Raw genomic sequence first — 16,314 nt, 5'->3', positions numbered from 1 at the left:
CTCTAACGGTTGCTGGAGAGTTTGCAAAACTTTACAAGAGCTCTTCTGGTGGCTTGACTTAAGTCAGGGCTTAGTTCTAAAGTCACTAGAAACAACCTTGGCTGTCTCCAAATTTCATAGGTAGTAGGGGACATGAGAAGCTGGTAATACAATTATCAAGTAAAAAATTTCGTGTGTGTGCTTGTACACATGACAATTGTAAAAAAAAAAAAAAAAAAAAAAAAAAACACCTTCAAGCATTGCTTAAGTCTCTTATTTTCTGCTGGCTGCAACAGACTTTACTCACAAGCTATTTAGCTCCCCCCTTGAAAATGAAAAAAAGGGAAATTGTATCAAAATGATACATACAGTGTTAAGTAGCTCTTGGGATGTTGATACTCTATTCAGAGTCCCGTAGGACAATCATAATAGCAACCTGGAAAGCTTACTTTATACTGTAGTCTTATTTGTTGTACAAACTAAACCCAAGGACCCTCCTAATTTAAACTACGGAAGAAAAGGAATGTTTATAGTCTAATGCAGGGGTCTCCAAACTTTTCAGCACGAGGGCCGCATTAACTATCAAACAGCAGTTCGGGGGCCGACTACACACTTGAGGTCCAAATAAAAAACAATCAAAACATGGATGTTGTTTTTAATTATTTATTTAATATTATTTTATTCAGTTATTATTTAATAACACATTGATACACTACACATGAACACCTGTATTAGTGTGAATGGTGAAATTGTTTCCTGGATGCCAAAATAGCAGACATTTCTGGCTTTAGATTTGTTGTCCCTAACATCAACAGTGACCTGAAATTATCATCGGACAAGTTTGTTCTCAAATTGTTCTTCACGTAATTTTTTTTCCGTAGACAAAAAGGTCTCCACGGGCCGGATGAGAGGGCCTCGCGGGCCGCATCCGGCCCGCGGGCCGTAGTTTGGAGACCCCTGGTCTAATGAATGGCAACTGCATGCACTACAATGTCACTGATCTTGCAGTTGACTCCATGGGGCTGTTCCCGTTCCCATGCAGAGCCCCACTGAAGTCAATGAGACTGCACACACAGCATTCAGTCACAGATGTGGGGACTTAAAATACATAATCATTTCAAAGTAATTGGGGACTTAAAATACATAATCATTTCAAAGTAATATAAAAACAACTGGGGCAGTAAGTATTTGCACAATCATGAACTATGAAACTGATACCATTTTTTCTTGTGTGATAACACCATTACATAAATAAAATATGCTGTCTCACTTGGTTAAGAGATTAACATGAAACCATTTAAAAATAAACACTGGGCTCTGCAATTAACATGGATCCAAGGAAGCACATAGAATCAGTGTTTAAAACAAGTTTTAAAAAAACTTCCTCGCCTACAAGATCAGGTGTCTCAATTTATAACTCTGCAAGACACTCCTCTTTTTATTTTGGTACCTTTTGTGCTTATCTTTGCTCCAGTTATATCCTTTCATACAACCCCCGCCCCAGATGCCTAGTTGTTAAAACAATGCTGCTTTTGTAATCACTGCTGGAATACCCTTCCACATCAGTGGGATTTTAGGGGAGGGAGAGTATGCATGTCTGTGTCTGGGGCAACCAGGCAATTTCTCCTGAAGTAATTTCACACTTGCAGTAGATTTGACATTGACAACAGCACTAGCTCTGTCCCTTACAGACCAAAACAAATGGGCATTTTTTGCTTGGTTTCATTGTATGTGGTATAATGCCAGTTGTGAAAACCAAGTATCATGTTGTTTGTAGGAGGCCACTTACGAAATTGCTAAACTCTCTAAAATGTTGTTTATAGTTGTCAAATGTCCCATATTTGTGGTGGGTGTCTTTTTCATGTTATATACAAAAGCTGTATTATAATCTCTGCTATGCTTTTAGGCACAACAATTTCATCAGAGACAATTCAGGGTTTCATGAAAGTGTTACTTAAGACACTTCACTCCTTTTTAAGTTAAAGTTTACTGTGAAATTCTTGAGATTTGGGAGGAGATTTGGAACTTAATTAGTGGCTAAATTCCAGGGCCTAAATATTTCCACTTCATTATGGGTGTGGTTGCTGTCTCACTCTGATTAAAGGATAAAGGAAAAAAGATTACATGGATTTATTTCTCCATACAGCCTCCCTTTTCTTTTTGTTCTCCAGGTAATAAGGGCTCTCAAATTCTGAGATCATTAGGATTCTACTGACAGCAGAGTCTGCTGTTCACACATGTAATGTTTTTGTTAAACTTTTTTTTTTTTTTCAAATCGATTATGTAGCCAGTGCGTGTGAACTGTAGTCTCTTTGGCAGCAAAATATCAGTTAGCAAGGAAAGCTATCTCCTTTACCTGTCTTTTATTTGATCCCTGCCCATGGCAACAGTTATAAAACTGGCATTGCAGTCAAAACTTGCCCCATTCTAGTTTGCATTATGTATGCAGCTGGCACCCAGAATAGGTTCCACTAGAGCCATTGTCTAGTTCCACCAGGAAGTTAAGGGAAATCCAGAAACTCTCTTTGGAGCAGATCCCAAACACAGTGAGACTTGTAAGCTTCTGTTGGGTTTTCCTATGAGATTTTGATTTGATTCAAACCCAGCACAAATAAAATCCAAGGAAATCAAGTTTCTCACGAACCCTTTATGTGCAGGTATACATTCTGGGTGCAATGCTGGCGCTATGTAGATCAGAGAGAGTTTTGCTGTTGACCTCAGTAGAACCAGGATCTTACCCTGTGTTTCTCCTGCAGCATAGCAAGGTGCTAATAATATCTTCCCAAGATCACCACTACCCCAAAGGGTGAGTTACTGGTGGGGTATTTTATGCATGGTAGTGAATGTGAACTTTAAAGCTGCCCTTGCCAGTGTTCACAAGCTCTGCAGCCAGAGGGAGCTAGAGAGAGGGTAACTAATTCCACCTGTTGGCTGGCCCCAGCCTGCAGCTCAGCTGGATTTTCAGCTTGAGGGGGCAGGAAGGGGCTCACTAACACCTCTTTAAAGATCCCATTCAATATACAAGGGCAGCCAGTGTGGGTGAGAAGCTGAGAGGAAGGGAGGATGCAGTGCCCCTCCTCCGAAGTGGCTGTAACTCAACCCTGCTCCACTGCCTCCTGTGTGCCCGTCTCCTTGGACACCACAGACTCCAGGAACTCACTTGTACCAAACACAGCAACTAGTCTGGTCTCCTGCTAAGGGCCATGAGGGATCTACTGACCACAAGGGCCCAGCAATGCTGGAAGGAGCTGATTGAGAAAGAGGCTTTCAGCAGGGTCAGCTGGAAAGTGAAGTATGGGCACAAATTCCCCAGGCTAGAGCCCTGCAGTGGCTCCAGGAGGAAATGTATCCTGCCTGCTCTCTGCCCTCCCAAGGCGCAGGAGGAGGGGCTCACCCCCCCTAGGGCCCAGGAGGAAGGAGAGAGCCTCCCCAGGAAGCAGGAGGGTAAGAGTCAGGAGCCCCTTCTTATGGAAATGAGACCTGCAACTCCCAAGACCAAGCATCTGCTGTACCAGGGCATCTCCCAGGAGGGCAAAGGGAGACATCTGTACCTGCAGGAGAGAAAGCAGAAGAGACCTGAGGAGAAATTCCACTATCCGGTGTTGTCATCCTGGGAGTATGGCTGGCGCTTAGGTAAGGCAACAGGCTGCCTTAAGAATTACGCTTTTTTCTGCTTTAAATTTTGGGGTTTCTGTGCCTCTTGCTCCATTCATCTGAAGAAGTAGGTTGTGCCCACAAAAGCTCACGATACTATCTATATTTTTGTTAGTGTCTAAGGTGCTACAGGGCCTTTTTTTTTAAATGATGGTTTGGGATGGTGATTTAACCCTAGCTCATGTTCTTCAATCCCTTTCTTTTCTACCTCAACACCCTGCTTCTTGAATCCATCTGGAACACAAACTGCAAAAGCAGAGTTAATCCAAAATGTTTCCTTCTAGTTACCTGCTGGTCTCTATGCCCCTGATCCAGCAAGTGCCTACACGTGTGTAACTTTACTCATATGAGCAGGTCCATTGATATCCATGACTCAAGTGAGAAAAGTTAAGCACGTTTCTATGACCAGACCGTAATTTTCTACACCTCCTCCTCACTTTACCTGTTTGAACAAACTGACTTAAAATAAATACACAGTGTTATGTGCTCAAAACTGTAACAGAACTTAAAGTCCTCCAATCAAAAATGGAATCCAAAAGGAAACAACTTATCGGGAAAGGATGGGTGTGGACCTTTTTTGTTCCTGGCTAGGATCCCAGCCAACAATAAACCCAGAAGGCAATCTGCCAAGAGCCCCAGTACAATCTGTTCTTTTCTGTCACTGGTGGAATGCATGCATGCATTTTGTACATTATTTTTTAAAAAGTAGCTAATGAAAGCTTACTGAAGCCTGCGCCATTCAAAAACATGTATCTTGCTCTTATTAACATACAGAGTTGCAATCTTATAGGGATCCAAATAGTACATAATGCAAAAGGCACACTATGGATCAGATGCTGTTGTGATGAAATGGGGATTTTATTCACCTTATGTTGCATATGATTTCTACTGTCCTATAGTAATCCCAGGTGTGTGCCTCAGTTCCCTTGGGCACTGTACTAATACATAGATGATGATAGGAATTTCAGTGTGATAGTCTCCCCCATGTATACATCGGCCAATGCCCTTCAAAACCTGAAGCTGGCAACCAGGTAATACCTTTTGCCTGAGAAGCAGGGCAAAGGCACCAGGAGGAGCCTGGCAGGGGGACTGGGACCAAAAGCTCAGAGTGAGTCAGTCTTGTCTGGCTGGTGATGTAGGGGGAGGACCAGGGCCCGGTCCTTAGCCCTGGGACACCTCCCCACCTCTCCCGCAAGATGGACTGCTCTGATTGTTTCTGTGCAGACAAGTCTGTTCTATGCTGTGTCCCTTTCGACTGATAAACCTTCTGTTCTACTTGCTGGCTGAGACAGGCATCTGACTGCAGATAGGTGTGTGTGTGTGTGTGTGTGTGCGCGCGCAAGCCCCAGTGATTCCCCCACACTTTGGTGACAGCTGTGCTAGGCTAAAATCCTGTGAAGTGCTGATTTCATTGGAGTTGAGGTGATTCAGTGCTTTTCAGGATTGGGCCCAATGTGCTGAACAAACTGAGGTCACTTTCAGCTTTACCTCAGCCCTTTCATAATATCAATGCAATTATCGGAGGAACAAGGTGGGTGAGGTAATCTCTTTTATTGGACCAACATTCTGTGGCTGAGAGAGAAGCTTTTAAACTTACACAGAGTTCTCCTTCAGATCTGGAGAAAGTGGCTTCCCAGATCTGAAAAAGACAAACTTTCAAGGCACAATTATACTCTTTCTCACTAACAGAAGTTGGTGTAATAAAAGAGATTACCTTACCTGCCTTGTCTCCCCTGGTGGGCAGTGCTACAATAATATTGCATACAATAGTATAATTGTCAAGCTGTTTAAAACATAAAAGCTAATCAAATGCACCTTATTTTTCAGGAGATGTTATTACTGAAATCAAAGCTCCGATTCATGCCAGGTCTGGAATTGTAAAGGATACTTTCTACACCAGAAATGGAGTCTTCTGTCATCCATCAAAAACTGATAAGCTGAGCTTTAGTGTTTGTTGCTTACATTAGAAATGCAAAACTCCATTCTGCTGCCTAGTATGACTGGTTTTATGTCAGCTCTGCAAATTCTGTAATTATTTCCCTCTTTAATTGTTTCTGTGGGAGACAAATTTACGGTTTCTGACTCGGAACCTGCTCAACTCTCTGTGTATTTTTTAACTTTCTAACATATTCATTTGAAACTAATTTTGTATTATTTTCAGACTGTCTTCTGGGTTTAAATACACCAGCAACAGTGTAACTCTATTACTATTCAGAGTAGACAACCTTATAGTTTTCACTTTGTTTCCTTGTGTGTTATCACATTTAAAAATTAAAGAGTTTGTCTACAACTGAACAATTATAGTTCCACAGCAGTTCAGCAAATCTGAACAACTTGAAATGGAGTGAAATAAAATCCATTCAGTGAAAGGAATAATACATTTCCAGGTAGTAACATGTCAAAAAGATAGTTCCTTTAAATATTTTGTTTCATTTTATGTAGCAGTTAATTTCCCCATAAATAACTTTTAGCATTTGACTGAAATTTGATAGGAACAGGAAGTCTCCTTTAATTGTTTCCAGACCTATAAATCACTAGAGAAACTAATGTAGTGGAGTCCATGACAAGCATGTTCTAAAACAAAACAGCACTTTACCTTTGGACAAGTATGTCCGTTAGTGGCATAAGCACTGACATGAGAGCCAAGAATACAAGTTATACTCTTTGCTCTGATACTGATTAGGGATGTGAAAGTGTAAACATGTACAAGATTAACAGATGAACCTGGGCTCATTGGTTAACCTTCACGGGTACACACAGGCTCCCAGTATGTGCAGGGAGCCAGCTTAAAAGCTGGTTCCTGGGGATGCACATGCCCCTCTCATGTAACCATATCACTGCTGAAAATGTCAGTGGTTACACAGTTTTGTGATTAATCCCATTTTAACATCCCTAATACTGATTGTGCCTCTGATTAAGTCATGTAACCTCTCTGCCTCCCTGTGATATGCAAAAAGCTCTTTATCTCCATTCATTGAGGGTTAGGTCATGCATGTTAGTCAGTGCTCCTAAAAGCACTTGAAAAATGAAAAGTAGTTAACTTTTTATCTTCAGAATCATCCAGTCTCCTAGACCTTTGTTCTTGATCCAGTTTTTTTCTGTAATTTTACATCACTTATTTTACCTCCTTTACCTGGTCTCAAATTTCAGTCCCTAAGCTAGTCTTTGGCCACTAGTTTACAGGTCTGTCTCTTTCCCTCCTCCTCCCCCCCGGGAAAAACCACAAGAGGGTCCAGAAAACTTAAGGGCTGCACAGTAGAAGATGCAGAAGGGCACCAAGATAATTAATATTGCTTCTGGTTGCATTAACTCAATTGGATTTGTGCTTAGAAATATTGAGATCAGCCAGAGAAGTCACACAAGGCTTCTTATAACCCTCTACTCCATATCTAGCTCTTGCCACATCTGACCCCACTACCCAAAGCCACCAAGTGCTAGGGGTGCTCAGAGGCAAGAAGAATACTATATAGCTGGTATTCCAACCCCCACACGTCTACACCCTCCTTCTGATCTCATCCTAACCAGGTTTACTAGAGCTGGATCGCTTCTCCTCCTGGAGGCAGATTGAACTTTCCAGCCCCAAGAAATTTCATTCTACATTAGTCTGCATGGAGTGTTGTTTTACTGTGTTATGCTGAAAAGAGTTTGAGAGGAATGGGACATTGTCATGCTCGTATGGCCCAGCTGCTGCAGGGTCTTCATCTATCTCTGCTTAAACTTTCTTGAAGAACATATCTAACAATCATGCTAAATCTTGGAAGATGAGGCTGAAACCTGATGTCTAAAATGTTATTTAACACTCCAGAGTATCTGAAGAACCTCTGATAACTTGGGGAAAGGAGAACAGCAAACAATGTTCTCCAAGAAATAGTGCAGAGCAGTTGTTATCCTGGGACCAGGGGGGCTGACAGACTTGCCAGACCCCTGGGCAAAGTGGTTTTATGCTTTCAGGACCTCAGATGGCAGGGATGGGGCTGGAGTAGAAGGGGCAGGGCCTGGTAATTTAAAGAGCTCGGGGCTGTGGCCACTGCCCCTGCCACAGAAGCAGCGGTGACAGCTGGAAGCCCCGGGCCCTGTGGCAATTACCCCCTTTTCCCTCCTCCCCCATCAGCAGGCTTGGCTGGGACCCTCCATGTAGGATGTAATTCAGCATCTAACCCAAATATATCTATGTCTATAGAAAAAAAATCATTGTACAAAAGCCTTGAAATGATAAACAACCTGGTTTCTATTAGTAAATCTTTTTTTAAATTCCCTTATATTATGATAACTTGGAAACACAAAAGCACCTTTTATCAAGCCTTTATTAATATGTTCTGTGACGTTTTCTGTTCCAAGGAAAAAGTAGGATTGCTAGTTTTTCTGGCATTGCACATGAATTCCTGGTACTAATAGAGGAAAAACCCACCTCAGCATTCTTTGTCATTCATTGCAATGCCAGTGTTTCAGTACTGGTACCTCTTTGAGAGTCAAATAGGAAGTGTGATGAAAAATTAGTTTGGCAAATCATTCTAAATCCACACTTAATCATTCATAATCAATAGGACTCTTACTTTAAAAGGTTATCAGAATAGTGCTGTTACCTTACAGAATCTGTTTCTTGCCAGACATCAACTTTGTGTTGCTTCCCAAAGATCCTTTGGGAACAGGTCTTTAAATTTCATTTTGGAATTTGTCAGATTTTGATTGTAACTAATTCATAATTGTTATGAACTGTATTGAATTTTTAAAAGCTAGCACTGTCACTAAATCCATATTTACTAGGATTTAAAACTTATTTCATTCTAATTTTGCTAATATTTAAACTTTGTATGTTTCATAACATAATAGATTATTGTGTCTGGTTTAATTTTTTTTTTTATTAAAAGGAAAAGTGTCTGTATGAGAGAGTCAGAATTTGTTTGGCAGTTCTGTGCCATCATTTAGCTGCTCCTTTGAAAGGCTCCAGTTCTGCAAATACTTACATGTGCTGACCTTGAAGCAGGTTAACAGGCCCATTGACTTTAATGAAGTTAAAGTAAAGTATGTACCTAAGTGTTTGTAGGGTGAGGGGCTATTTCTGACAAAGCGTAGCTATGTCATGTTACGTTAAAAATTGTGGTTAGTAAGATGATTGCATGGGCAAAAGGGGAAGTTTCACAGGCCAGTAATTATATAGTATGTCAACCAAAAGAGTGTTACAAGGAAGAGGGAGAAAAATTATTCTCCTTAACCTCTGATGTTAGGACAAGAAGCAATGGGCTTAAATTGCAGTGAGGGAGTTAAGTTGGACATTAGGAAAAACTTCCTGACTGTCAGAATGGAATAAATTCTGGAGGTTGTGGAATCTCCATCATTGGAGATTTTTAAGAGCAGGTTAAACAAACCTGTGAGGGATGATCTAGAGATGATGCTTCGTTCTGCCATGATGGCAAAAGACTGGACTTAATGACCTCTTGAGGTTCCTTCCAGTTCTATGATTAAATACAGGCTTGTGACTCCTTTGGTGTTATATGAATTCCTCTTAATACATCTGTATCCTGACTGACCTACAAAATATAGTGCAAACATTTAAAACTGAACCTGTAACTTGTATTTACAATTATGCTATGTATAAGGTCCTCAGGGGTGATTTATTGTCATTGGGGAAATTAAAAGCAAACTAGTACCTGGAAAGGAAATTCATAGCTGCATCAGAAATTAACAAAAGTGATGTTGTTTTAGTTAATCCTTTAGAAGTCATAACTCGATAGGATGGGCTAATTAAGACATTGGTGTTTAGCAGTGAGAACTCAAAGCCCACACGTTTAAAAAGAAATTGGATATAGAATTTTTTTGAGGGTAGGGATAGTTTGCTGTGACTTCTGCAGAACCATAATTATATCCTTCTTTGATAATGTTCACATGCTAAATACAAAATACCTAAGGTCTGACTGGAACTCTCTGAAAACCTGGAGAAGTCAGGAAATACCTCAAAGTTCTAGGGTTACGATATGGTTTCAACAAAAATACTGGACATTTATATTTTCTCATTTATATTTTCTCAATTTGTTTCCTGAACAGAAAGCTCAAATACTGGACGGTCCAGTTCAAAACTGGACACCTGTCAACCCTACAAAGTTCTCCTTCTAGAACAGGGGTGGCCAATCCATTTAACAAAGAAAGCTGAAACAGCAGCAGAAAAATTGTGAAGAACCTCACCAGAATTGTCAAGGGGAAAAAAAAGGAAAGCCCCCCCAGAATTGTCAAGCATATCTGGTGCCTGTTGATGGCTGCCATCTTGGGCGCCATTTTGAATCACTGCCCCAGTGAGCACAGGGGATAGGGGGGAAGGGGCAGGGGAGTGGAGTCTATTGGGGGGGTGCAGGAGAAGCTTTGTGAGCCACACTTTGGACAGAGAAGAGCTGCGGGTTGGCCACCCCTGTTCTAGAATTTCCTCTGAAGTCTTCTGTGGGTGAGTGTTGCCACTGATGAAAGTAGGTAATTTAGCTCTCAAAGTATCTGATCTGGAGATATGGAAAAGAAGGTCAAGACTATCTGAACTGAGGCCCTGTGCTATCCCACTGCGGGTGTAAATATGTGCACAGAGCTTCACCTGCTGGCTTCTGCCTGTCTGAGGAGGGTATGTCAGAATCCTCTTGCAGAGCTGTCCCATGGGATGGTTCGGGATGGCTGCCCAGGCCATGCATAGGGTTGCCAGATGGTTTCAGAAAAAATACCCACCAACAACAACAACAAAAACACGCCAGGAAAAAGCAAAAAATAAAAATAAAAAAAAAGGACCCTGAGAATTATTAAGCACACAAAAACACCAAAACAAAAACCCATGTCCCTTTAAAAACGGCGTGGTGAGGCTTTTTGGCCCTCACAGGCTGCTAGCAGCTGCCCACCATCTTGCTTCCCTGCCCCGGGCCAGACAGCTCCCTGGTAAGCACTAGAGGTTGCTAGGCTGCCTCTGTATTGAGCCGGACAGTCTAGGATTTTTGTCTCCTGTCCATGAAAAAAATCAGAAAATACTGGACATTTTAGATGTCTGGTATTTTCTGAATTTTTTTTACCGGACAGAAGGCGAAAATAACAGACTGTCTGGTTCAATACCGGATATCTGGCAACTCTAGCCATGCACTTTGGGAGGGCCCTGTGGCAACCACCACAACTGTCCTGTGAATGGGAAGGACCCAGGGGATTATGGGTGCAGCAGGGAGAGCAAAGGTGGGCCCCCATACTCAGTGTGCCAGAGAGGCTGGGCAGCCTGCTTTGCTCCTCTGTGCTGCCCTCTCCTAGCCTGCTGTGCTCCACTTCATTGCAGTGGCAGGAAGCAGAGTGCCATGGCCCCAGAGAAGCGGGGGGTGGCAGGGCAAAGCCGAGCAGGTGTTTGTGTTCTCCGGCTGGCTACCCCTGTTTCCATTCTGTACCACACCCCGGTAATCCCTCAGCTTCTGTTGCTCGGTGGAAGGGCCAAGGAGGTGGCTCAGGGTGAGGGCACGGGAAAGGGTGGAGTGGAGCCGGGGCAAGGTGGAGAAGAGAGGCTAGGTAGGGGCAAGGATTGTCTGGGGTACTGGGAGGGGGAGTTGCCCAGGGCCACACAGCCCTCCCCTTCCCCCAAGACAGCTCTATCCCCCTGCGGAGGCTTCCACTGCCCCCCAAAACCTTCTTTCAAGAAATACAGATGAAACTCAATCTGGATATGCTCCTGAGCTCTCCAGCCCCACTGAGGGCCTAAGAGAAAGAGGGTTCCTTGTCCTACCATGGAAGCTTATGTGAGCCCCTCTGTGGGCAGTCTAATCATACAAACCCAGACATCCTTGCACTGCCCCGTCCCTTCTCTGCTCACTCCATCCCCTCCTACCTCCTTGGTTGCTTGCTTGCCCCCATCCTCACTCGCTTTCACTTGGCTGGGGCAGAGGGTTGGGGTGCAGAAAGGGGTGTAGGCTCTGGGCTGGGGCTGAAGGGTTCAGAGTGTGGGGGCTCCATATTTGCATGTCTGAAGGTGGAATTTCAGGTTAATCATTAAAATTTTTCTTGTGTGTGTGTTTTTTCCTGTGCTGTGCAAAAGGAAATGCACCCTAGAGGAATAGGAAATGTGTGCAAGTGCCAAAGAGACTCCACAACTCCCATCTTCCAGGGCAGATTGCATTATTGAAAATGTTATACAAATTTACCAAAGTTCCAAAACAGACACTTGCAACAGTGCCACCAGGGGGAGCCCTAGTAATATATATTACTTTGTGTATATTACATAAAGCTAAATACAGTATGTGTGTTGTACATACCCAAATAAGCCTGAGGAAGGAACTTGCTTAGTCTGAACAGATGGTTTATTTACAGAGAGATAATGAAAACATTTAACTGCATGTAGATTATATAGAGGGAAAAAAATAAGTGATTCTTTGTGAATAAAGCCAGGAAAATAGCTAGTGACTTCCCCTTTTGTCCTTTTATTTTTCATAGCTTGGGGAATGGAGAAATAATAAATAAATGCTGCATGAGGAGAAAACCAAAATAGATCAGCCTGTACTTTACTATTTCAATAACAGTATCAGCATTGTCCAGGAGAAATCTGCAATATGAGCCATCCATGGCTGTAGAATGATCTATTATTCCTGTTTTCAGAACTACTCGCTGACGCCCTGATTCTGCCAAGCAGTTATGTGTGTGTTTTACTTTCAGTGTGCGAGTAATCTCACTCATGTTTAGCAAAGCATGTATTTAACTTTGTACCCTTGAAGTTAATAATATAAGTAATTGCATGCCTTGTGGGACAGGGTTGGATTTGCTTGTGTTCTTAAACTGAGTGTTTTGCAGGTTCATGAATGCAGAAAAAGAGTTTGCATGAACCTTAGCTGTAGCCCAGTTCAAGCGAATATGCTACTGAGCCGCCATGCATATCATAAATATGAGTCTCATTAGTAGTTGACTGAACTTTACAGATGGGCTTTCTGAAAGTTTGATAAATGTGAACAATCAATTCCAGATTTAAATGTCATTCATTACATTCTAAACCAGCTCTGCAATTACCTTCATAAACAAACGGCATGGGTGAAATGTAGACATGGTTAGATCCTCTGCCCCTCTTTTCAACAGAGACATGGACCACCGGGGTAAACACTGTCCATGATTTTCTGCTTCAAAATTTTTCTCTTTGTCATTGACTCTGCTGTGCAATGTCACAACAGCATCTTTGTTATTCTCACTGTTCTTCTGTTTACTGAACTGGTAGCAAGGGCAGGCATCAGCCAAAACCCATTCAAATTCAGGAGAAACTGTTTTATAATTGGCATCAATAGGCTTTGGATCAGATCTAAAGCCTGCTTCTTGGGAGGTTCTTTCATCTCCTGTTTGGGAGCGGTTGTAAGTGTAGATGTGATAGGACATATACCCTTTTGTGCAGTGCTGTAGCCATGTTGGGCCCAGGATATTAGAGAGACAAGGTGGGTGAAGCAAGACCTTTACTGGACCAACTTCTGTTGATGAAAATGACAAGCTTTCAAGCTTAAGCAGAGCTCCAATAAAAGATTTTCCTCAACCACCTTGTCTGTCATACATTGTTTTGGCATTTTTAAAGCTTCCACTAGTGCCGCAGTTGGCATGCTTGGGATACCTATGGGCCCAATTGAGTGAGACGGGGATTCAGGAGGTTGTTTTCCTATGTTAGAGTCTTTGCATATGACAAGAAACTGTAATTGAGGTTGAGGTGATTGTCTCCTGAACTGTGCCCTAAAAGATCCTTCCCATGTGGACCTGATCCCACCCCTCATGGAGAGGTCAGGACAGGTCTTCTACAGCGGAATCTCTTCCAGGGTCTGCCTGGGATAGTGGATGGGAATGTAAAGAAGGAAGTAAAAGGTTAACCGTTTAACCCGTGACCTGGTAAGCACTAGGCTTACCGAATGCTTATTGGGTCACCAGTTTCCTGTCCCACTGTGGCAGGGTGGAACAGCCCTGGCTGAGTCCAGCCTGTCATTGGTGGGGTGGGAGGGACAGACGGGAGGGTGGCAGGCAGGGCTGTCCGGGACCCTACCTGCATAGCGGCAGCCTGGAGGTGTGACAGCCCAGGCCGTGGCCCAGAGAAACTCCAGTGGCACCCCAACTGCAGTCTGGTGGTGTCCTAGCCCTGTGGGAGCAGCCCAGCGACCCAGCCCAGCCTGTGGCTATGCCGCCTATGTGGGGCAGGCAGGTGGGTATCCAGCCCTGGCTTGCCCCAACCCCTGCCAGTCTGACTAGCCCCAGGCAGACCTGGAAATACCCCCTTACCCTGAGCTGTTTGGGAGTGACTGAGGCCGGGCAAGCAATTAACCAGTTAAATGTGAAAATTTTAGTCATTTAACCAGTGAACTATTTAAATGCTTTTTTACATCCCGGAAAGGCCAGGGTCAGTACTAAGGAGCCCACATTGTTTGGGGCTATGGAAACTCGCTCTGCCTCCAGATGGCCTTGCAGAGATTGGCCTGGAGCTATATTGCTTTGTCTTCTGAGATTCCGAGGTCAGAAGGCACCTTTGTGATCAGCTAGTTTGACTTCCTGCCTAACACAGGCCATGGGACTTCTCTGAATTAATTCCGATAGGAGCTAGAATGTATCTGCTAGAAAAATGCCCAAATCTGAAGTTACCTTTTCTGGAAGGGCTTCTCTGCCCTTTTTCCTTTCACGGGGTTCCCCTAGAGGCATCCCAGAGTCACCCCTGTGTCATTACCTCACAGAAACTAACCTTCCCCCTTCACCCGCACTCTGTTCTAAAATTTGATTTGTCAATTTCACATGGCGTTCATTTTTTTGATTGTATCACTTTCGTATATATGGTTGTGCCGATTTTCTTCCACATATTGATCTGAGGAAGTGGGTCTGGCCCACAAAAGCTCATCACCTAATAAACCATCTTTTTAGTCTTTAAAGTGCTACATAGTCCTGTCTTTTGTTTCAGCTACACCAGACTAACACAGCTGCATCTCTATCACTATTGTTAATAGAGTGTTTGCGATCCAAATCCACGCAGTAGTCCCTTTGGAGACACTAGGAAATAACCTTTTTGGAGACCACGGGAGTCAAAATTACAGCACTGGGCTTTTCGTTTTTTTTCTAATAGAATGTTTTTGTACTTTGTTCTTGCTCTGTTAGGATGGTTGCGGAGAAAACATAGATTTTGCAGCTTCAGAAATGCCTCTTTGTTTCTTTCCTCAGCCATAATGTTTGTCCTGGCCTGCTAAAGGAGCAGGCCTTCGGGGTGGGGCTATTTCTGAGGCTATGAAAGCTTTTTCTAAAGCAAAAATCCTGTTTGATCATAAATAAAGCACAAGCAGCCTCATGCAGTTAAAACCCTAAGCTTTTAAATTTTTTAAAGACTGCTTATCGGGGAGGAAAAATGAATATTCTTCCCCCTGGTGAGGAAAGTGATGCAGTACACAAAATGTTAAGCATATTAAGATACACCTGTAATATTTTCTGATAAATTTAATGAGTACAACGCAGGAAAACTGACATCATATTGTATAGAGCTACTAAAAGGTCTCATAATATTACAAATCACTCAAACTTCAAATACCTACTGTACTGTCACCCTAACTGATTATTATGATCCTGGGTATTGTATCTGCTTGGAACTCTGCAACAAATGTACATCCCATCCCATCATAAATAATCTGCATAAGCACTGTTTTGAGCATGGACATTTCTCTACAATTGCTAGAAGTTCTGATTCTCTAGATAATTGCATCAAAAGAGAGAAGTCACGTGTCTTCATGTCTGAAGCCTGAATATTTATGGCAATTCACATTGTCTTTTTTCATATTTTGCATCAAGGATTATATTCAAGGTTACAGCTGAAGACAAAGCTTATAAAACACTGCAGTAATATATAATGATATGTTTTGTGAGTACTTTTGCCACTGCAGATGTCTGTTCTTATTGCTGTGTACATTATTTTTTCTGAAAGCTACAAAGAAAACAGACAATACATAGTAAGTCGTGAGGTCTGGATGTTAGGAGTGTTTTTGCAGAATAACCTTTAAGTCAAATATAACTGGTATCAGTGGCATTTAATTAAAGTTACAATGTAAATAATTGTTCTAAATCTGTCTTTGTTGGGAAACTATGGAATGGTGTGCCCTTAGGAAAAAATCCTGAAGCAAGTTTGCTTGTATCACACTGACTTGACCTATTGTATGCTTAGCTTCTGTCTTCAAATTCATTCTTCCCCACGGAATAAGCATCTGCATAGGTCAATCCTTGTTTTCCTTTTAAAAACAGTATCTTTGTTTGCCTTCCCCACCATTCTGCCTATCTACTAAAATACTTAAGAGCACTGTCATGGGAAGTCAGAGTGTTCTTCTTAATTAATTCCCCAGATTGCCCAGTTAAAGTGACACCTTCCACAAGTCTTTCACCCAACAGAGTCAGGCATCTAAATTAAGCTATATGGTCTTGTTTGAAGAAAAAGATAGTGGTGTTGAATAATATTATCCATTGCAGTTGTTAAATCTGTGATATTTCATCATTTGCTAGTGCGAAAGCTCTGGGGAAAATGCAATTAATTTCTGTGTAAGCCTAGAACAAATCAGATTTTATTTAACATCACAGCCTCACTCTATTGAGAGAGAGTCCACAGGAGACCTCTCCTGAGCTGCAGTTACACCTCTGGGGTAAATATGAGACAGGATGAATGTTGGCTGCAGGAGGCGGGATTGGCTGGCTGTGGAGTGAGAACAG

General features: G+C 42.5%; 1 protein-coding gene across 1 annotated transcript; it reads left to right on the top strand.

The window, feature by feature from the left end:
* The first annotated feature begins 1,818 nt into the window (after nucleotides 1-1,818).
* Nucleotides 1,819-13,263, top strand: LOC142830929 (protein SPMIP1). Its single transcript, XM_075938850.1, has 2 exons — nucleotides 1,819-3,612; nucleotides 5,461-13,263. Exons 1-2 carry the CDS (start codon nucleotides 3,183-3,185, stop codon nucleotides 5,598-5,600), a joined length of 570 nt encoding a protein of 189 aa, XP_075794965.1. The 5' UTR covers nucleotides 1,819-3,182; the 3' UTR covers nucleotides 5,601-13,263.
* The last annotated feature ends 3,051 nt before the right edge of the window (nucleotides 13,264-16,314 follow it).

The sequence above is a fragment of the Pelodiscus sinensis genome, chromosome 11, assembly GCF_049634645.1.
Source record: "Pelodiscus sinensis isolate JC-2024 chromosome 11, ASM4963464v1, whole genome shotgun sequence".
Classification (NCBI taxonomy): Eukaryota; Metazoa; Chordata; order Testudines; family Trionychidae; genus Pelodiscus; species Pelodiscus sinensis.
Note: the sequence above shows the minus strand (reverse complement) of the source record. Positions and strands in the feature narration are given on the sequence as shown.

Coding starts and splice junctions, on each gene's coding strand:
- LOC142830929 (XM_075938850.1), top strand. CDS start 3,183: ATGAGGGATCTACTGACCACAAGGGCCCAGCAATGCTGGAAGGAGCTG. Junction 3,613..5,460: donor GGAGTATGGCTGGCGCTTAG/GTAAGGCAACAG, acceptor CTTATTTTTCAG/GAGATGTTATTACTGAAATC.